At 45.9% G+C, this 27,184-nt stretch overlaps 1 protein-coding gene across 3 annotated transcripts in view; it reads right to left on the minus strand.

Annotated features, from left to right (window-relative positions):
* LOC144492533 (alpha-1,3-mannosyl-glycoprotein 4-beta-N-acetylglucosaminyltransferase B-like) overlaps positions 1–1,857 on the minus strand; it is a 243,124-nt gene extending 241,267 nt beyond the window's left edge. For all 3 annotated transcript variants that reach the window (XM_078210655.1, XM_078210648.1, XM_078210664.1), the window contains exon 1: positions 1,627–1,857. In XM_078210655.1, the coding sequence (XP_078066781.1) occupies positions 1,627–1,717 (91 nt within the window). In that variant the 5' untranslated portion in view covers positions 1,718–1,857. The remainder of the gene's footprint in view (positions 1–1,626) is intronic.
* Positions 1,858–27,184: the final 25,327 nt, after the last annotated feature.

Genomic DNA, 27,184 nt, shown 5'->3' on the forward strand with positions numbered 1-27,184 from the left:
TAAGCATTTCAAGTGGTTGGTGTTTATAGGGGTCCAGTACTTAACTACACAATAGTTAAATACTGGACCCCCAGTATAGCCATCGGGTATAATATTATCACCGTATGGTGTGAAGTGAATTCTCACGTATTTTACACATTCACTTCTTCAACCTCATTGAAATGAAACTGGGTGTGAACTTTTACGCCGTTTTACTTCCCGTGTACAGGACACGCAGAAAAAGTTATTGGGCTCACATAGTTCAACAAGTTGAAATTGTTTTACATAATTCCAAAAATTACTACTACACTATACTACTGTACATTTTTTTAAAATCCAGATTAGCGAGTAATCTCCCATGAATAGGATACGGAAACTCGCTTCATTCATTCTTCTATTGAATTTGGAGCAGTTTGTGTTTGAAAGCGGAGCTGACTTGCTGAACCTGACTGCTGGTGATTCTGTCTCTTTGCTGACCTGCCGGAACGCCCTGGTCAAAGCTGTCAGCACCGGAGACTTCCCAATGCAATAGCTGTGAGGAATTCATTGATTCGCATCTTCGGTTACAGGCTTCGGAAGCAATAAATGGCGTTCACCTAATGGCTATTTCCCTGCTGTATTTTTTTTACATTTGTGAATCCCTTTAAAACTCAACATTGACTCAATCTGCGAATCCTTTCTGTTAAAAAATGGTCCCCAAAAGAAAATCCACCCCCCCCCCCGCAAAATGTTACGAGTTGCAAACATGACCAGACATCAGGTGTAGCCCCCTCGAGTCTGTCTGCCATTCACTGAGGTCATGATTTATCTGTGACCCAATTTCAAATATCTGCTTTGCCCCCGTATCGCTTAATGCCTTTGGTGAACCGAAATCTATCAATCTCGGATGAAAAACTGACTGAGCGTCTAATACCATTTGTGGAAGAGAGTTTGAAACCTTTACTTGCAGCAGTGTTGTCCAACTTCATTCCTGGGTGGCATTCATGTTGTGGCACATCGGTATGAAAAGGTTACGATATAACTTTTTACTCAATTAGCCAAACCATTGAACAATGCTGTCTGAGACTGAGTAAGAGAAACTGCGACTGCCAAGCAGAAAGTGTTGCAAGTACTCTCCGGGAGAGGAATAATGATAGCCAGAAGCTTTGCGCCGTTTAGTTTAACCAAACATCTGGCTACTTTACTGACTCAATGCTGACATTATTCACACAGGTCAACACAAGAGTGGCCCAGTATCACCCTAAAGATTAGGAGACATAGAACTCTGACATTCGGGGACAATTTTTCACCATTTCGAGTTGCCAGTGGGTGAAATGTAAATGCAACCTGGTAACAATAGTCGCAATCCTCTCTCCTGGACTGTACTTCCAATGGTTTATATTTAAGTTCAGCATTCGTTTTCAAATTTTGACTTCCGGCTTTTTTATGAGTGGGGTCGGTAAATTTGACCATGACAGTGTGTCAATACACCGATACACTCAAAGTGCAGAGTATATCCGAGATCCAAAATAGCCAATATCAACTGCAGCCAACTGGTGTCGGAGACCGACCTGGGTGGTCTTATTTCAACCATCTCCCCGCCCCCCCCCCCCACCCTCCCCCCAAGCCAGATGTGCCCAGAGAGAGTTAAAAAAGGGCCTCACATACCTTTCATATTCAGCTGGGAAGCGAACCAGGACATTGAAAAGAATGCAGCCAGGGTGAGCACTGTTAAAACACTTCCATTCCTGAGCTTCATTTCATGTCAGAACCATTCAAAACGGACAGTTATCTGCTGGCGCTGGCTATCGTCTGGTCTGAGAGCAGCTTCTTCAGTGTGAACCCAGGTGAGCACTGTCTCTCTCTCTCTTCCAACAGCCCTGCTGCTGACTTCCTCCTCTCACCTCACTCTCCAGACACACTAGTGCCCGCTGTGACACTATCTAATCGGGACAATGTTCCACCCTCTAAATGTATTCTGTTTTCTCCTTCATGTATGTAGTCCCTTCTGTTCCCAGCTTCTTTTTCTTTTCAAATCCTTTCTCCCAGTTTTCCTCTTTTAATTCTCATTTTCAGATTTTCTCGACCATTTCTCCATCTCTCTCCTTCCCGGCAGCTCCACTCTCTATCGGAGTTTCTGTCCAGTTCAGTGACACACACCAGAGATCACTCGCTCGCTGCCAAATGTGTCTCTCCCGTTTTACTAGTCCCTTATGTCAGCCCCGTCAGTCTCCGCCCTCACCGCCGCTACCCTTCCTCTCCAGTGTTCTCACTGAAGGAGTTTCTCACACACACACACACACACACACATCCTTTATTTTGTTTCACTTTCTATCTTCGAAAATGGTCATTACTCCCTCTGTGTCACTCAGTATTGATCAGTGTGGATCTGTCTGTCTCGGGTTTTGATCTGTGTCTATGCGTGTGCGTGTGTGTATGTATGTGTGTCTATGTACGTGCGTGTCTATGTGTGTGCCTCAGGTGTTGATGTGTGTGTGCCTCAGGTGTTGATGTGTGTGTGTGTGTGTCTCAGGCGTTGATGTGTGTGTGTCTCAGGTGTTTTGTGTGTGTGAGTGTGTGTCTCAGGTGTGGATGTGTGTGTGTGTCTCAGGTGTGTGTGTGTGTGTCTCAGGTGTTGTGTGTGTGTGTGTGCCTCAGGTGTTGATGTGTGTGTGTGTGTGTGTCTCGGGTGTTGATGCGTGCGTGTGTGTCTCAGGTGTTGTGTGTGTGTGTGTGCCTCAGGTGTTCATTAGTGTGTGTCTCAGGTGTTGTGTGTGTGTGTGCCTCAGGTGTGTGTGTGTCTCAGGTGTTGATGTGTGTGTGTCTCAGGTGTGGATGTGTGTCTCAGGTGTTGATGTGTGTGTGTCTCAGGTGTTGATGTGTGTGTGTGTGCCTCAGATGTTGATGTGTGTGTGTCTCAGGTGTTGATGTGTGTGTGTGCCTCAGGTGTTGTGTGTGTGTGTCTCAGCTGTTGATGTGTGTGTGTCTCAGGTGTTGATGTGTGTGTGTGTGCCTCAGATGTTGATGTGTGTGTGTCTCAGGTGTTGATGTGTGTGTGTGCCTCAGGTGTTGTGTGTGTGTGTCTCAGCTGTTGATGTGTGTGTGTCTCAGGTGTTGATGTGTGTGTGCCTCAGGTGTTGATGTGTGTGTGTGCCTCAGGTGTTGTGTGTGTGTGTGTCTCAGGTGTTGATGTGTGTGTGTCGCAGGTGTGGATGTGTGTGTGTCTCAGATGTTGATGTGTGTGTGTGTCTCAGATGTTGATGTGTGTGTGTGCCTCAGGTGTTGATGTGTGTGTCTCAGGTGTTGATGTGTGTGTGTCTCAGGTGTTGATGTGTGTGTGTCTCAGGTGTTGATGTGTGTGTCTCAGGTGTTGATGTGTGTGTGTCGCAGGTGTTGATGTGTGTATGTCGCAGGTGTGGATGTGTGTGTGTCTCAGATGTTGATGTGTGTGTCTCAGGTGTTGATGTGTGTGTCTCAGGTGTTGATGTGTGTGTGTCGCAGGTGTTGATGTGTGTGTGTCTCAGGTGTTGATGTGTGTGTCTCAGGTGTTGATGTGTGTGTCTCAGGTGTTGATGTGTGTGTGTCGCAGGTGTTGATGTGTGTGTGTCACAGGTGTTGATGTGTGTGTCTCAGGTGTTGATGTGTGTGTGTCGCAGGTGTGGATGTGTGTATGTCGCAGGTGTGGATGTGTGTGTCTCAGATGTTGATGTGTGTGTGTCTCAGGTGTTGATGTGTGTGCTTCAGGTGTTGATGTTTGTGTGTCTCAGGTGTTGATGTGTGTGTAGCAGGTGTGGATGTGTGTATGTCGCAGGTGTGGATGTGTGTGTGTCTCAGGTGTGGATGTGTGTGTGTCTCAGGTGTTGATGTGTGTGTGTCTCAGGTGTTGATGTGTGTGTGTGTGCCTCAGATGTTGATGTGTGTGTGTCTCAGGTGTTGATGTGTGTGTGTGCCTCAGGTGTTGTGTGTGTGTGTCTCAGCTGTTGATGTGTGTGTGTCTCAGGTGTTGATGTGTGTGTGTGTGCCTCAGATGTTGATGTGTGTGTGTCTCAGGTGTTGATGTGTGTGTGTGCCTCAGGTGTTGTGTGTGTGTGTCTCAGCTGTTGATGTGTGTGTGTCTCAGGTGTTGATGTGTGTGTGCCTCAGGTGTTGATGTGTGTGTGTGCCTCAGGTGTTGTGTGTGTGTGTGTCTCAGGTGTTGATGTGTGTGTGTCGCAGGTGTGGATGTGTGTGTGTCTCAGATGTTGATGTGTGTGTGTGTCTCAGATGTTGATGTGTGTGTGTGCCTCAGGTGTTGATGTGTGTGTCTCAGGTGTTGATGTGTGTGTGTCTCAGGTGTTGATGTGTGTGTGTCTCAGGTGTTGATGTGTGTGTCTCAGGTGTTGATGTGTGTGTGTCGCAGGTGTTGATGTGTGTATGTCGCAGGTGTGGATGTGTGTGTGTCTCAGATGTTGATGTGTGTGTCTCAGGTGTTGATGTGTGTGTCTCAGGTGTTGATGTGTGTGTGTCGCAGGTGTTGATGTGTGTGTGTCTCAGGTGTTGATGTGTGTGTCTCAGGTGTTGATGTGTGTGTCTCAGGTGTTGATGTGTGTGTGTCGCAGGTGTTGATGTGTGTGTGTCACAGGTGTTGATGTGTGTGTCTCAGGTGTTGATGTGTGTGTGTCGCAGGTGTGGATGTGTGTATGTCGCAGGTGTGGATGTGTGTGTCTCAGATGTTGATGTGTGTGTGTCTCAGGTGTTGATGTGTGTGCTTCAGGTGTTGATGTTTGTGTGTCTCAGGTGTTGATGTGTGTGTAGCAGGTGTGGATGTGTGTATGTCGCAGGTGTGGATGTGTGTGTGTCTCAGATGTTGATGTGTGTGTGTCTCAGATGTTGATGTGTGTGTGTCTCAGGTGTTGATGTGTGTGTGTCGCAGGTGTTGATGTGTGTGTCTCAGGTGTTGATGTGTGTGTGTCTCAGGTGTTGATGTGTGTGTGTCGCAGGTGTGGATGTGTGTGTGTCTCAGGTGTTGATGTGTGTGTGTCTCAGGTGTTGATGTGTGTGTCTCAGGTGTTGATGTGTGTGCTTCAGGTGTTGATGTGTGTGTCTCAGGTGTTGATGTGTGTCTGTGTGCCTCAGGTGTTGATGTGTCTGTGTGTCTCAGGTGTTGATGTGTCTGTGTCTCTGTGCCTCAGGTGTTGATATGTGTGTGTCTCAGGTGTTGATGTGTGTGTCTCAGGTGTTTTGTGTGTGTGTGTGTGTCTCAGGTGTAGATGTGTGTGTGTGTCTCAGGTGTGTGTGTGTGTGTCTCAGGTGTTGTGTGTGTGTGTGTGTGCCTCAGGTGTTCATGTGTGTGTGTCTCAGGTGTTGTGTGTGTGTGTGCCTCAGGTGTGTGTGTGTGTCTTAGGTGTTGATGTGTGTGTCTCAGGTGTTGATGTGTGCGTGTCGCAGGTGTGGATGTGTGTGTCTCAGGTGTTGATGTGTGTGTCTCAGATGTTGATGTGTGTGTCTCAGGTGTTGATGTGTGTGTGTGTGCCTCAGGTGTTGATGTGTCTGTGTGTCTCAGGTGTTGATGTGTCTGTGTCTCTGTGCCTCAGGTGTTGATATGTGTGTGTCTCAGGTGTTGATGTGTGTGTCTCAGGTGTTTTGTGTGTGTGTGTGTGTCTCAGGTGTAGATGTGTGTGTGTGTCTCAGGTGTGTGTGTGTGTGTCTCAGGTGTTGTGTGTGTGTGTGCCTCAGGTGTTGATGTGTGTGTGTGTCTCGGGTGTTGATGTGTGCGTGTGTGTCTCAGGTGTTGTGTGTGTGCCTCAGGTGTTCATGTGTGTGTGTCTCAGGTGTTGTGTGTGTGTGTGCCTCAGGTGTGTGTGTGTGTCTTAGGTGTTGATGTGTGTCTCAGGTGTTGATGTGTGTGTGTCTCATGAGTTGATGTGTGTGTGTGCCTCAGGTGTTGATGTGTGTGTGTCTCAGGTGTTGATGTGTGCGTGTCTCAGGTGTTGATGTGTGTGTCTCAGGTGTTGATGTGTGTGTGTCTCAGGTGTTGATGTGTGTGTCTCAGGTGTTGATGTGTGTGTGTCTCAGGTGTTGATGTGTGTGTCTCAGGTGTTGATGTGTGTGTGTGTCTCAGGTGTGTGTGTCTCAGGTGTTGTGTGTGTGTGTGTGCCTCAGGTGTTGATGTGTGTGTGTGTCTCGGGTGTTGATGTGTGCGTGTGTGTCTCAGGTGTTGTGTGTGTGTGTGTGTGCCTCAGGTGTTCATGTGTGTGTGTCTCAGGTGTTGTGTGTGTGTGTGCCTCAGGTGTGTGTGTGTGTCTTAGGTGTTGATGTGTGTCTCAGGTGTTGATGTGTGTGTGCCTCAGATGTTGATGCGTGTGTGTCTCATGAGTTGATGTGTGTGTGTGCCTCAGGTGTTGATGTGTGTGTGTCTCAGGTGTTGATGTGTGTGTCTCAGGTGTTGATGTGTGTGTCTCAGGTGTTGATGTGTGTGTGTCTCAGGTGTTGATGTGTGTGTGTCTCAGGTGTTGATGTGTGTGTCTCAGGTGTTGATGTGTGTGTCTCAGGTGTTGATGTGTGTGTCTCAGGTGTTGATGTGTGTGTCTCAGGTGTTGATGTGTGTGTCTCAGGTGTTGATGTGTGTGTGTCTCAGGTGTTGATGTGTGTGTGTCTCAGGTGTTGATGTGTGTGTCTCAGGTGTTGATGTATGTGTCTCAGGTGTTGATGTGTGTGTGTCTCAGGTGTTGATGTGTGTGTGTCTCAGGTGTTGATGTGTGTGTGTCTCAGGTGTTGATGTGTGTGTCTCAGGTGTTGATGTGTGTGTGTCTCAGGTGTTGATGTGTGTGCTTCAGGTGTTGATGTGTGTGTCTCAGGTGTTGATGTGTGTGTCGCAGGTGTTGATGTGTGTGTCGCAGGTGTTGATGTGTGTGTCGCAGGTGTTGATGTGTGTGTGTCTCAGGTGTTGATGTGTGTGTCTCAGATGTTGATGTGTGTGTCTCAGGTGTTGATGTGTGTGTCTCAGGTGTTGATGTGTGTGTCTCAGGTGTTGATGTGTGTGTCTCAGGTGTTGATGTGTGTGTCTCAGGTGTTGATGTGTGTGTGTCTCAGGTGTTGATGTGTGTCTGTCTCAGGTGTTGATGTGTGTGTGTGTGTCTCGGGTGTTGATGTGTGCGTGTGTGTCTCAGGTGTTGATGTGTGTGTGTGTGCCTCAGGTGTTGATGTGTGTGTGTCTCGGGTGTTGATGTGTGCGTGTGTGTCTCAGGTGTTGTGTGTGTGTGCCTCAGGTGTTCATGTGTGTGTGTCTCAGGTGTTGTGTGTGTGTGTGCCTCAGGTGTGTGTGTGTGTCTTAGGTGTTGATGTGTGTCTCAGGTGTTGATGTGTGTGTGCCTCAGATGTTGATGTGTGTGTGTCTCATGAGTTGATGTGTGTGTGTGCCTCAGGTGTTGATGTGTGTGTGTCTCAGGTGTGGATGTGTGTGTCTCAGGTGTTGATGTGTGTGTCTCAGGTGTTGATGTGTGTGTCGCAGGTGTTGATGTGTGTGTGTCTCAGGTGTTGATGTGTGTGTGTCTCTGGTGTTGATGTGTGTGTGTGTGTGTCTCGGGTGTTGATGTGTGCGTGTGTGTCTCAGGTGTTGATGTGTGTGTGTGTGCCTCAGGTGTTGATGTGTGTGTGTGTGTCTCGGGTGTTGATGTGTGCGTGTGTGTCTCAGGTGTTGTGTGTGTGTGTGTGTGCCTCAGGTGTTCATGTGTGTGTGTCTCAGGTGTTGTGTGTGTGTGTGCCTCAGGTGTGTGTGTGTGTCTCAGGTGTTGATGTGTGTGTGCCTCAGATGTTGATGTGTGTGTGTCTCATGAGTTGATGTGTGTGTGTGCCTCAGGTGTTGATGTGTGCGTGTCTCAGGTGTTGATGTGTGTGTCTCAGGTGTTGATGTGTGTGTCTCCGGTGTTGATGTGTGTGTGTCTCAGGTGTTGATGTGTGTGTCTCAGGTGTTGATGTGTGTGTGTCTCAGGTGTTGATGTGTGTGTCTCAGGTGTTGATGTGTGTGTGTCTCAGGTGTTGATGTGTGTGTGTCTCAGGTGTTGATGTGTGTGTGTGTGTCTCGGGTGTTGATGTGTGCGTGTGTGTCTCAGGTGTTGATGTGTGTGTGTGTGCCTCAGGTGTTGACGTGTGTGTGTGTGTCTCGGGTGTTGATGTGTGCGTGTGTGTCTCAGGTGTTGTGTGTGTGTGTGTGTGTGTGTGCCTCAGGTGTTCATGTGTGTGTGTCTCAGGTGTTGATGTGTGTGTGTCTCAGGTGTTGATGTGTGTGTCTCAGGTGTTGATGTGTGTGTGTCTCAGGTGTTGATGTGTGTGTGTCTCAGGTGTTGATGTGTGTGTGTCTCAGGTGTTGATGTGTGTGTGTCTCAGGTGTTGATGTGTGTGTCTCAGGTGTTGATGTGTGTGTCTCAGGTGTTGATGTGTGTGTGTCTCAGGTGTTGATGTGTGTGTGTCTCAGGTGTTGATGTGCGTGTGTGTGTCTCGGGTGTTGATGTGTGCGTGTGTGTCTCAGGTGTTGATGTGTGTGTGTGCTTCAGGTGTTGATGTGTGTGTGTGTGTCTCGGGTGTTGATGTGTGCGTGTGTGTCTCAGGTGTGTGTGTGTGTGTGTGTGCCTCAGGTGTTCATGTGTGTGTGTCTCAGGTGTTGATGTGTGTGTGTCTCAGGTGTTGATGTGTGTGTCTCAGGTGTTGATGTGTGTGTCTCAGGTGTTGATGTGTGTGTGTCTCAGGTGTTGATGTGTGTGTGTCTCAGGTGTTGATGTGTGTGTGTCTCAGGTGTTGATGTGTGTGTCTCAGGTGTTGATGTGTGTGTGTCTCAGGTGTTGATGTGTGTGTGTCTCAGGTGTTGATGTACGTGTGTGTGTCTCGGGTGTTGATGTGTGCGTGTGTGTCTCAGGTGTTGATGTGTGTGTGTGTGCCTCAGGTGTTGATGTGTGTGTGTGTGTCTCGGGTGTTGATGTGTGCGTGTGTGTCTCAGGTGTTGTGTGTGTGTGTGTGTGCCTCAGGTGTTCATGTGTGTGCGTGTCTCAGGTGTTGTGTGTGTGTGTGCCTCAGGTGTGTGTGTGTGTGTCTCAGGTGTTGATGTGTGTGTCTCAGGTGTTGATGTGTGTGTGTCTCAGGTGTTGATGTGTGTGTGTCTCAGGTGTTGATGTGTGTGTGTCTCAGGTGTTGATGTGTGTGTGTCGCAGGTGTTGATGTGTGTGTGTCTCAGGTGTTGATGTGTGTGTGTCTCAGGTGTTGATGTGTGTGTGTGTGTCTCAGGTGTTGATGTGTGTGTGTCTCAGGTGTTGATGTGTGTGTGTCGCAGGTGTTGATGTGTGCGTCTCAGGTGTTGATGTGTGTGTGTCTCAGGTGTGTGTGTGTGTCTCAGGTGTTGATGTGTGTCGCAGGTGTTGATGTGTATGTCTCATGAGTTGATGTGTGTGTGTCTCAGGTGTTGATGTGTGTGTCTCAGGTGTTGATGTGTGTGTGTGTGTCTCGGGTGTTGATGTGTGCGTGTGTGTCTCAGGTGTTGTGTGTGTGTGTGTGTGCCTCAGGTGTTCATGTGTGTGCGTGTCTCAGGTGTTGTGTGTGTGTGTGCCTCAGGTGTGTGTGTGTGTGTCTCAGGTGTTGATGTGTGTGTCTCAGGTGTTGATGTGTGTGTGTCTCAGGTGTTGATGTGTGTGTGTCTCAGGTGTTGATGTGTGTGTGTCTCAGGTGTTGATGTGTGTGTGTCGCAGGTGTTGATGTGTGTGTGTCTCAGGTGTTGATGTGTGTGTGTCTCAGGTGTTGATGTGTGTGTGTGTGTCTCAGGTGTTGATGTGTGTGTGTCTCAGGTGTTGATGTGTGTGTGTCGCAGGTGTTGATGTGTGCGTCTCAGGTGTTGATGTGTGTGTGTCTCAGGTGTGTGTGTGTGTCTCAGGTGTTGATGTGTGTCGCAGGTGTTGATGTGTATGTCTCATGAGTTGATGTGTGTGTGTCTCAGGTGTTGATGTGTGTGTCTCAGGTGTTGATGTGTGTGTGTCGCAGGTGTTGATGTGTGTGTGTCTCAGGTGTTGATGTGTGTGTGTCTCAGGTGTTGATGTGTGTGTGTGTGTCGCAGGTGTTGATGTGTATGTCTCATGAGTTGATGTGTGTGTGTCGCAGGTGTTGATGTGTGTGTGTCTCAGGTGTTGATGTGTGTGTCTCAGGTGTTCATGTGTGTGTGTCTCAGGTGTTGATGTGTGTGTGTCTCAGGTGTTGATGTGTGTGTCTCAGGTGTTGATGTGTGTGTGTCGCAGGTGTTGATGTGTGTGTGTCTCAGGTGTTGATGTGTGTGTGTCGCAGGTGTTGATGTGTGTGTCTCAGGTGTTGATGTGTGTGTGTCTCAGGTGTTGATGTGTGTGTGTCTCAGGTGTTGATATGTGTGTGTCTCAGGTGTTGATGTGTGTGTGTCTCAGGTGTTGATGTGTGTGTCTCAGGTGTTGATGTGTGTGTCTCAGGTGTTGATGTGTGTGTCTCAGGTGTTGATGTGTGTGTGTCTCAGGTGTTGATGTGTGTGTGTCTCAGGTGTTGATGTGTGTGTGTGTGTCTCGGGTGTTGATGTGTGCGTGTGTGTCTCAGGTGTTGATGTGTGTGTGTGTGCCTCAGGTGTTGATGTGTGTGTGTGTGTCTCGGGTGTTGATGTGTGCGTGTGTGTGTGTGCCTCAGGTGTTCATGTGTGTGTGTCTCAGGTGTTGTGTGTGTGTATGCCTCAGGTGTGTGTGTGTGTCTCAGGTGTTGATGTGTGTGTCTCAGGTGTTGATGTGTGTGTGTCTCAGGTGTTGATGTGTGTGTGTCTCAGGTGTTGATGTGTGTGTGTCTCAGGTGTTGATGTGTGTGTGTCGCAGGTGTTGATGTGTGTGTGTCTCAGGTGTTGATGTGTGTGTGTCTCAGGTGTTGATGTGTGTGTGTGTGTCTCAGGTGTTGTGTGTGTGTGTCTCAGGTGTTGATGTGTGTGTGTCGCAGGTGTTGATGTGTGTGTCTCAGGTGTTGATGTGTGTGTGTCTCAGGTGTGTGTGTGTGTCTCAGGTGTTGATGTGTGTCTCAGGTGTTGATGTGTGTGTGTGTGTCGCAGGTGTTGATGTGTATGTCTCATGAGTTGATGTGTGTGTGTCTCAGGTGTTGATGTGTGTGTCTCAGGTGTTGATGTGTGTGTGTCGCAGGTGTTGATGTGTGTGTGTCTCAGGTGTTGATGTGTGTGTGTCTCAGGTGTTGATGTGTGTGTGTGTGTGTGTCGCAGGTGTTGATGTGTATGTCTCATGAGTTGATGTGTGTGTGTCGCAGGTGTTGATGTGTGAGTGTCTCAGGTGTTGATGTGTGTGTCTCAGGTGTTCATGTGTGTGTGTCTCAGGTGTTGATGTGTGTGTGTCTCAGGTGTTGATGTGTGTGTCTCAGGTGTTGATGTGTGTGTGTCGCAGGTGTTGATGTGTGTGTGTCTCAGGTGTTGATGTGTGTGTGTCGCAGGTGTTGATGTGTGTGTCTCAGGTGTTGATGTATGTGTGTCTCAGGTGTTGATGTGTGTGTGTCTCAGGTGTTGATGTGTGTGTGTCTCAGGTGTTGATGTGTGTGTCTCAGGTGTTGATGTGTGTGTCTCAGGTGTTGATGTGTGTGTGTCTCAGGTGTTGATGTGTGTGTGTCTCAGGTGTTGATGTGTGTGTGTGTGTCTCGGGTGTTGATGTGTGCGTGTGTGTCTCAGGTGTTGATGTGTGTGTGTGTGCCTCAGGTGTTGATGTGTGTGTGTGTGTCTCGGGTGTTGATGTGTGCGTGTGTGTCTCAGGTGTTGTGTGTGTGTGTGCCTCAGGTGTTGATGTGTGTGTGTCTCAGGTGTTGATGTGTGTGTGTCTCAGGTGTTGATGTGTGTGTCTCAGGTGTTGATGTGTGTGTGTCGCAGGTGTTGATGTGTGTGTGTCTCAGGTGTTGATGTGTGTGTGTCGCAGGTGTTGATGTGTGTGTCTCAGGTGTTGATGTGTGTGTGTCGCAGGTGTGGATGTGTGTATGTCGCAGGTGTGGATGTGTGTGTGTCTCAGGTGTTGATGTGTGTGTGTCGCAGGTGTGGATGTGTGTATGTCGCAGGTGTGGATGTGTGTGTGTCTCAGATGTTGATGTGTGTGTGTGTCTCAGATGTTGATGTGTGTGTGTCTCAGGTGTTGATGTGTGTGTCTCAGGTGTTGTGTGTGTGTCGCAGGTGTGGATGTGTGTGTCTCAGATGTTGATGTGTGTGTGTCTCAGGTGTTGATGTGTGTGTCTCAGGTGTTGATGTGTGTGTGTGTGTCTCAGGTGTTGATGTGTGTGTGTCTCAGGTGTTCATGTGTCTGTGTCTGTGTGCCTCACGTGTTGATATGTGTGTGTCTCAGGTGTTGATGTGTGTGTCTCAGGTGATGTTCCCTGTTGTCCAGATGTTGCCCTCTATCTGTGTGTTTCACTGCTGTTGCCCCGTGTGTGTCAAGGTTTATTTCCTAAGTGTGTGTCACTCGGGCATTTCGCCGTGTATGTGTGAGAGTGTGTGTACACAGTAAGAAGTCTCACAACACCAGGTTAAAGTCCAACAGGTTTATTTGGTAGCAAAAGCCACTAGCTTTTGAAGCGTTGCCCCTTCATCAGGTGAATGGGAGTTCTGTTCACAAACAGGGCATATAAAGACACAAACTCAATTTACAAAATAATGATTGGAATGCGAGTCTTTACAGGTAATCAAGTCTTAAAGGTACAGACAATGTGAGTGGAGTGTTAAGCACAGGTTAAAGAGATGTGTACTGTCTCCACATCGGACAGTTAGTGAGATTTTGCAAGTCCAGGCAAATCATGGGGGTTACAGATAGTGCGACATGAACCCAAGATCCCGGTTGAGGCTGTCCTCATGTGTGCGGAACTTGGCTATCTGTAAAGACTCGCATTCCAATCATTATTTTGTAAATTGAGTTTTTCCTCACCTGAGGAAGGGGCTTAAGGCTCCGAAAGCTTGTGTGGCTTTTCCTACCAAATAAACCTGCTGGACTTTAACCTGGTGTTGTTAAACTTCTTACTGTGGGTGTGTGCCAGAGCTGTACGTATGCCTCAGGTGTTTCTCCCCGTGTGTGCGTGCAATTGTGGGTCAGGGTTTATTTGCTGCGTGTGTCTGTGTCAGGGCTGTGTGTGTGTCTCGTGTTTCTCCCTGTGTATTGTGTGTGTCAGGGTTTATTTCCTGTGTGTTAGTGAGAAAGAGAGTTTATCCCCGTGTGTTTGGGTGTGAGAGAGGGTTTATTCCCTGTGTCTGTGCGTGTCTATGGCAAGCTTTACCCCCTGTGCGTGCCCCCCCCCCCCCCTCAGATGTAGCTCCTTTGACTTCCTCGCGTGTTTTTCCTGTGTGTCTTTCTGTTGTCTATCTGTTTGTACTTCTGCGTTCAGTCCTTTTTTCACAACAATGACAATGAAGAGAACGCTTTGACTACAAAGTGGTCTGCAGCCTGTAACTGTAGGAATTTCAGGCTTATCCGTCCATCAATGCCTTTGAGATTTGCATAACTGACATGTGTTTTGCATATCTTTGATTTCTAATTCTGATGTGCTGGTGTTTGCAACGAATACATAAACTGGTTTCCAGTCTGTGTGGAAGTGGGAATAATTGAAACAATTAAATATAATGCAATCACTTAGGAAAGACTTTTTCTTTTGTGCCTCTATTTCCATAAATACAAAGGCAATTACACACCTTCGACTGCTCGGTGTTTTGATCTAAGGAGGATCCAAGCCATATGGACCATAAAAGTTTCTAATAATGCACGAAGAATGGATGTACTGATAGGGATGAAAGTAATTTCGCCTCCACCTAGTGGTTTGCTCCTCCAGTGCAGTGCTTACAACAGGTGAAGTGAGAAGTCATCGCCACGGTCAAAATCCCCACTGAGACACTGCCGGTAAGGAATGGAGAATCAGGCTTGCGAATGCAACTCAGTTGAGTAGATCATTCAGATAAGCAGTCTGTGAACCCATGTCTCGCAGACAGACGTCGTATTCTCACCTAGTCGTTTTTCTGCGCTCGCTTTCTGAGGAGTGTTAGATGTGCTTTGGTACTTGGCACATGGATTGCATTTTTCTATCTCAGAATTACAGGGCAGAAGGCGCCCATTCGGCCCACCGAGTCTGCACTGGCTCACTGAAAGAACATTCTTCCTCGTCCCACTCCCCTGCCTTATCCACCCCACACCCCTCCCCCTCTAACCTTATACAAGTTTTCTGATCCTAAACTTCCCAATAGTTCCAAAGAAGGGCTTGCATTTATGCAGCAATGTCAAAGCAAAAATGCTTTGATGAAGGAAATCTGAAAATAAAAACGGGAGGCGCTGGTAATACTCACCAGGTCTGGCAGCAACTGTGGAAAGAGAAAAAAGGACCAGTCGAATATAACTCTTCTGCATTTATACAGTGCCTTTCATGACCTGAGGCCAACACAAAGTATTTGGCAGGCAAATAGTTTAGGAGTGCTTTAATGTAGAATACCTAGCAGCCAATTTGTGTACAGCGAGGCCGCACAAACAGTAATGTCAGCATGACCAGATAATCTTGTTTTTGTGGTGTTGGAAAAGTATTGGTCAGTATACACTGGGAGAACTCCCCTACTCTCTGAAACAATGCCATGGAAACTTTTATATCCAGAGAGAGGGCAAAACATTTCATACAAAACACAGTGCTGCCAACAGCTTCAACAGTCCAATTGCTGAGTTCTGAAGTGTCAGCTCAGACCATGTGCTCAGTTCACTGGAGTAAGACCTTGTAACTTAGAATTTATATAGTTTACCACTGAGCTACAGTTGGGTAGTGCAACAGACTTACTTAAAAGAAAATGTGTCACGTTATATTAAAGAAAAGGGTTGGAGCGAATCAGTTCATATGTTTGATAAAATGAGGAAGGAATTTCATACAAAAAAAAATCCAGTACTAAGGGGCCCTGTCAGGAAGCTATCTTTCAGATGAGACACTAAACTGAGGCCACATCTGCCTATTTGGGTTGATAGTAAAGATCCTATGACACTATTTCAAACAAATTCAGGAAAAAAATGTATCCTCTTTGGCTACAGGTGAAGTTCCAGAGGACTGGAGGATAGCCAATGAGGATAACAATGCTGTATTGTTTAAGAAGGGCAGCAGGGATAATCCAGGAATTATAGGTCGGTGAGCCTTTTGTCAGGGAAATTATTGGAAAGGATTCTTAGGGATAGGATTTACTCACATTTGGAAACAAATGGACTTATTAGTGATAGGCGGCATGGTTTTGTGAAGGGGAGGTCATGCCTCACTAACTTGATCGAGTTTTCCGAGGAAATGACGAAGATGATAGATGAGAGAAAGGCAATGGATGTTGTATATATGGACTTCAGTAAAGCCTTTGACAAGGTACCTCATGGTAGACTGGTACGAAAGGTGAAGTCACATGGGATCAGAGGAGAGCTGGCAAGATGGATACAGAACTGGCTTGGCCATGGAAGAAAGAGGGTAGCAGTAGAGGGGTGCTTTTCTGCATGGAAGGCTGTGACTCGTGGTGTTCCACAGGGACCAGTTCTGGGACCTTTGTTGTTCGTAGTATATATAAATGATTTGGCGGAAAATGTAGCTGGTCTGATTAGTAAGTTCGCAGATGACAGAAAAATAGGTGGAGTTGCGGATAGTGAAGAGGATTGTCAGACGATATAGCAAGATATAGACCGGTTGGAGACTTGGGCGGAGAAATGGCAAATGGAGTTTAATCCAGACAAGTGTGAGATAATGCATTTTGGAAGGTCCAATGCATGAAGGAATTATACAGTAAATGGTAGAACCCTTAGGAGTATTGACAGGCAGAGAAATCTGGGCATACATGTCCACCCATCACTGAAAGTGGCAACGCAGGTGGATAAGGTAGTCAAGAAGGCATACGGCATGCTTGCCTGCATCAGTTGGGGTATCATAGAGGTTTAAAGCATGGAAACAGGCCCTTCGGCCCAACTTATCCATGCCGCCCTTTTTTTAAACCCCTAAGCTAGTTCCAATTGCCCCCACTGCAATGTTACTGTGAAAATCCCCTAGTTGCCACACTCCAGCATCTGTTCGGGTACACTGAGGGAGAATTTAGCATGGCCAATGCATCTAACCAGCATGTCTTTCGGAATGTGGAAGAAACCGGAGCACCCGGAAGAAGCCCATGCAGACACGGGGAGAACGTGCAGAACCTGCACAGACAGTGACCCAAGCCAGGAATCATACCTGGGTCCCTGGCGCTGTGAGGCAGCAGTGCTAACCACTGTGCCATCATACCACCCTTAAAAGGTCGAGAAACATGAAATTGTTGGAGGTATTTATTTGTGCTATGGTTCAAATTGCAGAACGATATTCATAATTGAAACAATGACTGCTCTCATCATGAAAGAAACTTCAAAACATTTATATTTTTGATCACATTCTTTACAAAAAGTCCCAGTAGGTATGTCAGAATGTGAGTCTGCCATATTTTTAAAAACAAAAACTTAATTTAGCTTTTCTGTTTCCCGCTCCACCATCACCCTTTACCAATGTGCAGCATAACTACAACAGACTGGTGTCAATTTGGATTTTAGCATTGGGGTGCAATCTTACACTGCTTGAGATACAATAGAATGAAAACAGGTGCAGTGTATAAAGCTTGAAAGGTTCCCAGGTGGTCTGATCTTCGGCAATAATAGATATCTGATTTGCATTTGGACATCATTCAACATTTACGCTTTTCCTCTACAATTTCCTTCAACCAATAGTTCACAACTTTAGGAAGATGTGGTTCCATAGCTGCAACAATATCCTAGCAGTATGCCCAGGTAGCCCACGCATGAGCCTTGTGGTGTGATGTGTGTGGATGTGATTGACATTGTGGCTGAACTTGACCCTTGTTCATATTTGACAACCACACATGCACATGTAGAATCATAGAATCCCTACAATGCAGAAGGAGGCCATTCAGCCCATTGAGTCCGCACCAACCACAGGCCCTATCCCCATAACCTCATGCATTTACTGTAGCTGGCCCCCCTGACACTAATGGGCATTTCAGCATAGCCAATCCACCTAACACACACATCTTTGGACTATGGGAGGAAACTGGAGCACCAGGAGGAAACCCACGAAGACACGGGAAGAATGTGCAAACTCCATACAGACAGTGACCCAAGCCAGGAATTGAACTCAGGTCCCTGGTGCTGTGAGGCAGCAGTGCTAACCACTGTGCCGCCCCAAGTCCCCTATTCTAATTGCTGTTGTGTCTCAAGCTCAAGGACAGTAAAATAGGCTTGGGCTGAGGGGGGGCTGATTGAGGTGTATAAGATTATGAGAGGTATGGACAAGGTAGATAGGAAGCAGCTGTTCCCCTTAGTTGAAGGGTCAACAATTGGGGGGATGGGGGGAATAATTTTAAGGTGAGGGGCAGGAGGTTTAGAGGGGATTTGAGGAAAAATATTTTTACTCAAAGGGGGTGGGAGTCTGCCTAGGAGGGTAGTAGAGGGAAACCTCACAACCGTTAAAAAGTACGTGGATGAGCATTTGAATTATTCAAGGCTATGGGCCAAATGCTGGAAAATGGGATTAGTATGGATTTAGTGTCAGTGCAGACTTGATGGGCTGAAGGGTCTCTTCTGCACTGTCTAACTCTATTACTCTATAAAAAAACCAATTGTAGCACCCTAACAATTTTCCTGGCTCCCTGTAACATTCACCGTCAGTGATCGGTTACCTTTTCCTAAACCTATTCTAATACTGCTGTAAAACAGGTCAGTAGGAGGTATGCTAATCAGGGAACTGTTGAAGAGTGCCTTGGGAATGGCTATCTTCTGACTTTACTTTCCCACCCTGTGGGGAAGCACTGGGTTCTCTTTACTAATGTCCCACAGCAGCACAGATATGTTCAGGCACACAGTTCTTAGGGATTACAAAAACATCCCGACATCTAACCACTTCATGATAGTTGGTGTCAATGCTTTAACTTGCCAGCCTTAAATGAACATTGTTCTGGTTATAGCCCTTGATAAATTTTACGAGCGTATCAATTGATCTGAATGTTATTTGCTTGACAGTTAATAATGGAGGCCACTAAATGATTTTTAATGAAACCCTAACAATAGCAAAGAGGGACAAACAAAAAATGTTCAAAATCTGACATAAAAACTAATAATGTGAAAACATACAAAGTAGCGCCATTGATATCTGAAAAAAAGAAACCATTAATGTTTTGGATACAGACAATTAATAAAAAGCAAGGCTTTTATCGAACACTTTTGCTAGTATCTTGCAGCATAGTCAGTGGCAGTAGCCTCAACCTCACTGCTAAATGGGGCAGCACGGTGTCACTGCTGCCTCACAGTGTCAGGGATCCAGGTTTGATTCCTGGCTTGGGTCACTGTCTGTGTGGAGTTTGCACGTTCTCCCGTGTCTGGGTGGGTTTCTTCCGGGTGCTCTGGTTTCCTCCCACAATCTGAAATATGTGCTGGTTAGGTGCATTGACCTGAACAGGCACGGAGTGTGGTGACTAGGGAATTTCACAGTAATTTCATTGCAGTATTAATGTAAGCCTACTTGTGACTAATAAATAAACTTAACCTAAATGCTGAGAAGTAAATTAGCGATTTGGAGTCACATGTAGGCCAGACCAGGTAAGGACAGTAGATTTCCTTTCTTAAAGGACATTAGTGAACCAGATGGGTTTTTATAACAGCTGAGACTAACTTTATATTCTAGATTTATTAATTGAATTCAATTTGCAACAGTTGTCATGGTGAGATGTGAATCCATGTCTCCAGAGCATGAGCCTGGGCTTCCGGATTACCAGCTCTAATATCCCATCCATCCTGGATATTACCATTACAGCACTATCTTCCCCTAAAAACATGGTGAGAAGTCTCACAACACTAGGTTAAAGTCCAACAGATTTATCTGGTATCACGAGCTTTCTGAGCGCTGCTCCTTCATCAGGTGATGAAGGAGCGACACTCCAAAAGCTCGTGATACCAAATAAACCTGTTGGACTTTAACCTGGTGTTGTGAGACTTCTTACTGTGTCCACCTCAGTCCAATGCCAGCATCTCCATATCCTAAAAATATGATAATATTTTATCTCATTTGGATGTCCTAATTGTTATTATGCAATTTGGAAAATGGTTAAAAAGTGAATAATAATCAGACTTCCGAGTTTGTAGTGAGAATGCTTCAATTTGATTGGCTGCTCAGCTTGCTGGGTGTCAGAAGACTCCCTAGGGAACTAACATGTACAATAGAGGAAATCAATGCCACATAACCCTACATCTTCTGGGGTAGCTGTCTTCAAGGTCAGCATTGAGTGCCATCCCTTCCCTAGAGACAAGATCCAAGTCATTGCCTTTGGCAGCACAAGAAACAACCCCATTGAGACTGAATGTAGACGAGTAGCCAAAACCCACCTGTATTGTATTGAAGTCACCCTAGGCACCAAGGTGGTAGCCAAACACCATCACCTTGGTGTCAATGGTGGCTTCAATACAAAGACAAGGTCCCTCTTTTACTTGAGATTTACTGTGCATGTCATTAACAGAATCTAGGGCATGTTTCCCGTTGTTGTTATCACTCAACGGGAGGACACGCGAGGACATGGAATGCTGAAGAGGGCTTGACTCTCACAATATCGCCCGACTCTGCCTCCTGGGTGAACACAGAAATATCAACATCAAACGCTAAAATCCAAAACAGGAAACAGACCTGGCGAGGATCAGATCCGCCGAGGTGTGACTGACATTTATTCATCATTTAATCTTGCCTGTAAAATGTAACTCAAACACGAGGGGGGAGAAAATGATCTTTATATTCACCACGGTGCTGAACACATGGTCATCCACAGTTTTGGTGCACTTGCATGTGGTTTCGATAGTTTTTTAACCAGTAAAAATCCACCACACTATTTATCGTTCAGTTAGGATGAAATGACAATTATGCAAACATGACTGCACAAAAAATGCTAATTATTAGGGCTGTACAGCCAGCAGACGGCCGCATAAATATGCTTTTAATACCAATACTGAGACAATTCTTTCAATTACACAGCCGGCCCCAGGCATTTACCACTTAGGTTGATTGTTTTAATTAGATTGCATTCCAAAAGAAATTAGAAGCAGCAGGCATTTGCAACATACAGGAGTTTTTAAACCTTCTTTTCCCTGCTGCCTCACTTCATGTTTAACGCCTGTGCAGCTGCACTTCCCCAAAGCAGGTTGCATCATTGATACATTTGCATCAAATTCAACTCATCAAGAAGTTTAGCTAAACAAAAGGAGTAACTTACTGGCTGTGCCAGTGGGTAAAGTTGCTATCAAGTGTGCAAGAAAATCTCACATTTGAGTCCTGGTTGGTGCTGAATGTGCTAATCTGAGCCATGGAGGCACAGAGCAATTGGATTCAGTGTCGCTTAGTAATAGGGGGTGCGGGGGGTGCATGTGGGTCCATCCACTTCTTTTACATAACGCCCTCGGGTCTCCGTCTCCTGGTTCCTGTGACCACTGCTGAGCACAGTGTGCAGGGCAGGTGAAGGCTGTGATGCCCCCCAAGAGTTGAATAATCTACCACCACTCATCCTGCAAATGAGGCTTGCATATGAAGAACGTCCACTTTGATTTTGATTTGATTTGATTTATTATCGTCACATGTATTAGAATACAGTGAAAAGTATTGTTTCTCGTGCTATACAGACAAAACATACCGTTCACAGAGAAGGAAACGAGAGAGTGCAGAATGTACTGTTACAGTTATAGCTAAGGTGTAGAGAAAGATCAACTTAATGCAAGGTAGGTCCATTCAAAAGTCTGATGGCGGCAGGGAAGAAGCTGTTCTTGAGTCGGTTGGTACATGACCTCAAACTTTTGTATCTTTTTCCCGACGGAAGAAGGTGGAAGAGAGAATGCCCAGGATGCGTGGGGGTCCTTAATTATGCTGGCTGCTTTGCCGAGGCAGCGGGAAGTGTACACAGAGTCAGTGGATGGGAGGCTGGGTTGTTTGATGGATTGGGTGACCTTTTGTAGTTTCTTGCGGTCTTGGGCAAAGTAGGAGCCATACCAAGCTGTGATACATCCAGAAAGAATGCTTTCTATGGTGCAACTGTAAAAGTTGGTAAGAGTTGTAACTGACATGGCAGATTTCCTTCGTCTTCTGAGAAAATAGAGGCGTTGGTGGGCTTTCCTAACTATAGTGTCGGCATGGGGAGACCAGGACAGTTGTTGATGATCTGGACACCTAAAAACTTGAAGCTCTCGACCCTTTCTACTTCGTCCCCGTTGGTGTAAACAGGGGCTTGTTCTCCTCTACACTTCCTCAAGTTGATGACAATCTCCTTCGTTTTGTTGACATCGAGGGAGAGATTATTGTCACTGCACCAGTTCACCAGATTCTCTATCTCATTCCTGTACTCTGTCTCATCATTGTTTGAGATCCGACCCACTACGGTGGTGTCATCAGCAAACTTGAAAATCGAGTTAGAGGGAATTTAGCCACACAGTCATAGGTGTATATGGGATATAGTAGGGGGCTGAGAACACAGCCTTGTGGGGCACTGGTGTTGAGGATGATTGTGGAGGTGGTATTGTTGCCTACTGATTGTAGTTTGTGGGTTAGGAAGTTCAGGATCCAGTCACAGAGGGAGGAGCCCAGACCCAGGCCATGGAGTTTGGAGCTTGGGCAATGATAAAAGAGGATTTATCATGTGTAACAGCTTCACTGAGACAGTGAGCGAAACACATTTAGAAAAATGTAATTATGTGCTGGTCAACTTTAGTTACTGGTTCACTATGTGATGCTGAGAAATTATTAACAGGAATGGTATGTGTCACTGGACAGTGCAGCTGTATGATGCAAATGTCAGCTCATTCTTGGGAACTGATTACTCAACAGTTAACAGACAAGTAGAGGAGCTGCTTCTTAAACAGCACCACACAGATATAGCATCCCCCCCGCCGGCCAAGTTATTACCCCAAGGAGTTAGTGAGTTTATTCAAACAGTAAAGTAGCTGTATGGGACAGAAAGATTCACGGTTTGCTGAGTTAGCTGGAATAATGTTTGCGGAAATTGGCCTCAGCAATCCCCAGTTAGTGAAGGAACTATTGCCCAGCGATCCTGCTCATTAAGCCCCAGAGACATTTACCAGCCGTACCTGCCTGGGAGATGACTGGAGACAGGAATGGACTCAGAGTCATTTTGCAGCACGGAAAAGGCCGTTTGGCCCATTGTGTTCACAGCGGCCATCAGGCACCGATCTATTCTAATCCCATTTTCCAGCACTTGGCCCCTAGCCTTGCATGTTATGGCATTTCATGTGCTCACCTAAATACTTCTTAAATGTTGTGAGGGTTCCTGCCTCTACCACCCGTTCAGGCAGTGAGTTCCAGATTCCCACCACCCTCTGGGTGAAACGGTTTCCCCTCAAATTCACCCCTAAATCTCCTGCTCCTTACCTTAAATTTATGTCCCCTGATTATTGACCCCTCTACTAAGGGGAAAAGTGCCTTCTTATCCACTCTATGCCCCACATGATTTTATATACCTCAATCAGGTCTGCCCCCAGCCTTCTCTACTCCAAGGAAAACAACCCCGTCCTATCCCTGTCTCTTGATAGCTGAAACGCTCCAGCCGAGGTAACATCCTGGTGAATCTCTTCTGTATCTTCTCTAGTGCAATCACTTCCTTCCTATAGCATGGCAACACAGTGCTCCAGCTGTGGCTTAACCAGCTCCATCATAACCTCCCTGCTCTCCTATTCAATTAAGAATTTTAAGAATTCTGTCCCTCTAAGCCTTTCACGGTTGGACTATCCCGGTTAATGTTGAGAAAGTTGAATCCCCTACCATTATTACTCTATTATTCTTACAATTCTTAAGTCTATCTTACCAATATACACTGGCAATATTTACATATGAATAAAAGCCATTTGGCTGAGGATACAGAAAGCAACACATGCACTTCCAGAAAGGGGCACGAAATAGCAATTGTGAAAATGAACTGTGACTGATTCTTCCCTCCTGATGTCAGTGCAAAAGATGAATACAGCATTTCAATAAGACCCTGACTGAGATTAGTTATTTCAGTACAGATCTTGGGATCTTCTTAGTCAGGAGGTTAAGGAGCCCTTTATGGTCAGTTTCGAGAAAGTATTGGCAGAAGAAAATAATTTCTGCATTCGACCTTTGACACTGCCTAGATTCAGCGTCCACTTGTTCCCAATCGTGCCTCTGGCTGTCTTCTCAAATGAACCTCCTATTTTGGCCAGTCATAAGTCAGGGACTCCAAGAATTGGCTGGTATGTTTGATCTCTTCAGGGATGCTTTAAAGACACTCCTGACATGTTTCTGCTGTCTACCTGGGAGTCGCCTGTGCAGAGCAGTTTCTTTGGGAGTCAGGCAAACAAATGACATATCCTGCACAACAGGAAGGGTGGGGTAATTTAAACAACAATATTTTCTCTTCTCACCACCTGTCCATAAGCACATAATTGTTTTGATTTGTTTTTCCTCTTTATAAGCTGGGTTTTAGTATGGTCCAATCTTCTATTAATAACCCCACAGCAAACTCAAGATAGAATGAACTCAAAGGGCTAGTTGATTTGCACATGTTCAAGACACGAAGCAGGTTACAACACTTCCCTTCCTTCCCCCCTTTTTGCATTAAAACAGTGAAAGATAGAGAAAATAAAGATTTACAGTAGAGACGAGCAAATAAATATCGTTTCACATGGGTTCAAGAGTCCAGAATCAAAGAACAATGAGGTATTTCTTTACAGAGGTTGGTGAGCTGAAAACCGATGCTGGATAATTCACTTTTCTAGTGAGGTTGCCTTCATACAGAGCATGCAGGGGTGAATCACTCATGTGATGGTACTGAACTTCTAACAGAAGCAGTGTATATGGGGCCAGGTGTCCAACCTGAGTCAGAGCTCCTTGCCTGTGAAGTTGCTAGTCAGATGATAAAAAAGACCCTTACAGTTCAGCCAGACAATATTACTAGTTCCACAAGCTATAGGCCCACCTCACCACTCAATATTTGACAAAGGATGTGTATTCCTCGTCTGAGTCCCAGAGATTGTTAAATATCTCTTCCATTAAGAATTGAAAGGAAGGTTGTGGTGACCTTTGTCTGAGCAGGCTCCTATTGGCTAACCTGGGTTATGACCAGGGTTATGAATGTAGATTGCCTTTGTATAGTTCTTTTTGAATTTGGTCTGTGTAGCACACAATGAGTCGTTAGTGGTTCTTCATGGATAACGATGTGCGAGCTTCCCCGATATTGCCAGATAGCTCCTTTTGTATAGGGTCACAGGCAGACATATGTTCAATCATTTTAATTCTTTGACCAGTTCAATTTTTTTTTGGAGGTAGCAATGAGCATATCTCTATATATTTGATAAAAACAACATACAGATCCATCACACTGTCCAGCAGAGCTGGTTTTATTAGTGCCTCGGTGCCTGGCATATTGGCTTGGGAAAGGACTCTACTATTGGACTGCCTTTCCTGCAATACCACCATTGCTGGTGTTTTGTATGTGCAAAATATATGTATATGCACATGCAAAACACAAAATAGATCATCAACTGGCCCACAGTTTGCTAAACAGCTGCTCTCACCACAATCGTCCCTTCACAAATGCATTCCTTGATTTGATTTGATTTATTGTCACATGAATTGGTGTACAGTGAAAAGTATTGTTTCTTGCGTGCTATACAGACAAAGCAAGGGTGTAGAGAAAGATCAACTTAGTATAAGGTAGATCCATTCAAAAGTCTGATGGCAGCAGGAAAGAAGCTGTTCTTGATTCGGTTGGTATGTGACCTCAGTCTTTTGTCCCTTTTTCCCGACGGAGGAAGGTGGAAGAAAGTACGTGCGGGGGCATGGGATCCTTGATTATGCTGGCTGCTTTTCCAAGGCAGCGGGAAGTATAGACAGAGTCAATGGATGGGAGGCTGGTTTGCATGATGGACTGGGCTTCATTCACAACCTTTTTTAGTTTCTTGTGGTCTAGGACAGAACAGAAGCCATACCAACTGTGATTCAGCCAGAAAGGATGATTTCTATGGTACAGCTGTAAAAGTTGGTGAGAGTCATAGCAGACATGCCAATTTCCTTAGCTTCCTGAGAAAGTAGACGCGTTGGTGGGCTTTCTTAACTATAGCGTCGACATGGAGGCACCAGGACAGGTTGTTGGTGATCTGGACACCAAGAAACTTGAAGCTCTCGACCATTTCCACTTCATCCCCATTGATGTAGACAGGGGCATATCCTCCACTATGCTTCTTGAAGTTGATGACCATCTCCTTTGTTTTACTGACATTGAGGGAGAGATGATTGTCATCATTCCAGTTCACCAGATCTCTGTCTCTTTCCAGTACTCCATCTTATCATTATTTGAGATCTGACCCACTCAGTGGTGCCACTAGCAAACTTGAAAATCGAGTTGGAGGGGAATTTGGTGACACAGTCATAGGTGTATAAGGAGTATAATAAGGGGCTGAGGACACAGCTTTGTGGGACACTGGTGTTGAGGATAATCATGCAGGAGGTGTTGTTGCCTATCCTTACTGATTGCAGCCTGTGGGTTTGGAAGTCAAGGATTGAGTCAGAGGGTGGAGCTGAGCCCCAGGCCATGGAGTTTGGAGATGAGTTTTGTAGGAATAATGGTTGAAGGCTGAGCTGTAGTCAATAAATAAGAGTCTGACATAAGTGTCTTTGTTATCCAGGTGTTCTGTTGAGTGTAGGGCCAGGGAGAAGGCGTCTGCTGTGGACCTGTTGCGGCGATAGGCGAACTGTAGTGGTTCCATGCAATCTGGAAGGCCGGAATTGATTCCTGGTCCTCTAAGTAGTTGTCTCCCAGACTCATTTTACCTATGCAGTCTCAAGATCCAATTTCCTTTACTCCTTCCTATATAACCTCCACCACCCAACCAACAGTGTTGTATTTTTGAGGGTCATAAGGTTCAATCACAGTGCTGTAGTAAACATGAAGTGAAGCCAATGTGAAGTTATGGCAAGAATGTTTCAAATTTTTGAGTAAGCCCCAATATCATTGTTCCTATCTTTTGCTTATTTTTTCAAATCGCCTGCCTTTGCATTACTCTTTCAAACTTGCATTTCCTACAACAGAATCAAGTTAGTGTTGCCAACACTGAATGGACGCATTCCTTGAGGTTTCCTCACAACCTTCAGCTTCCCTGCCCCACACTCCTGTCATTGGACACCTGACATGCTTATCCTCATGGTGTTCTGCTTTCCCAAACCAATTGGAAAGCAATTAGACTCTTCATTACCCAATTGAATGAATCTTGACTGTCAGTCAGCCTTTTTCCCATCTGATATTTTTACAAATAATAAAATGTTAAAAAGAGCACCCTATTTTTATGCTCCTATAACTTCTCTCTCTGGCTACTTGTAGGTGTCCAAGAGATTAATGTTTAATTTCTGGATTCTGCATGACAGTCCTGGAGGTTTGGCAACCCTAAACCACGTACAAGCAAGTTGTCACCCGTGCATCCCAACCACATCACACAATGAGTGAATTCTTTGTCATATGGCTTATCCTCTGAGGTGACAGGAGTCAGAGGGGGTCTCTCTCTCACACACTGGCCAACAGATCTCCATTCTGCCCATGTCCTGGCCTGAAGTTTGCCACTTGCGTACTGAAGACAGAGTGGTAAGTTATAAAATCAGCCGCTCTAGTTGCCCAGCACTGTTTAGTAGGCTTTCCCGCCATATGGTATGTCCCAGCACTTTGTGATCATGGAAACAGCAACTGGGACACAGATCCTGGGATGCAGCAGAACGTACAGGAAGAAATCAACTTCACAATCCCTGCTGCAGCAGGAGAATATAGAACTAAAAACAGGACGGATCAGCATTTGGGCAGAGGATAAAAAGAAAGAAACGTGAAGGATAAAAATGTGAGAAACAGCAATGTGAGAGGGACAAACAGCGACGGGAGAAGTGGAAGCTGGAAAGGAATCAGATGAGATAGGGCTAGGCCAGTAGGAAACAAAGTCAGAGAAGCCGGTCAGAGATCACAGCGAGAGAGGTGGCGTAATGGTGATTTAGAATAGTGTCACACCTAGCTATTAGGTTTATGTTGGTGATACTTAAAATTCATTACCTTTTAGTCCTGCCAACCCGTGACACGCGTTTCCTGGTGGTACTGGTACCAAAGGGCCACTGCCTTTGCATTATTGTGGTAAAATATCGAGACCCTTCAAGTCTGAGTTGCAGT

This window comes from Mustelus asterias, chromosome 1 (assembly GCF_964213995.1).
Source record: "Mustelus asterias chromosome 1, sMusAst1.hap1.1, whole genome shotgun sequence".
Taxonomy (NCBI): Eukaryota; Metazoa; Chordata; class Chondrichthyes; order Carcharhiniformes; family Triakidae; genus Mustelus; species Mustelus asterias.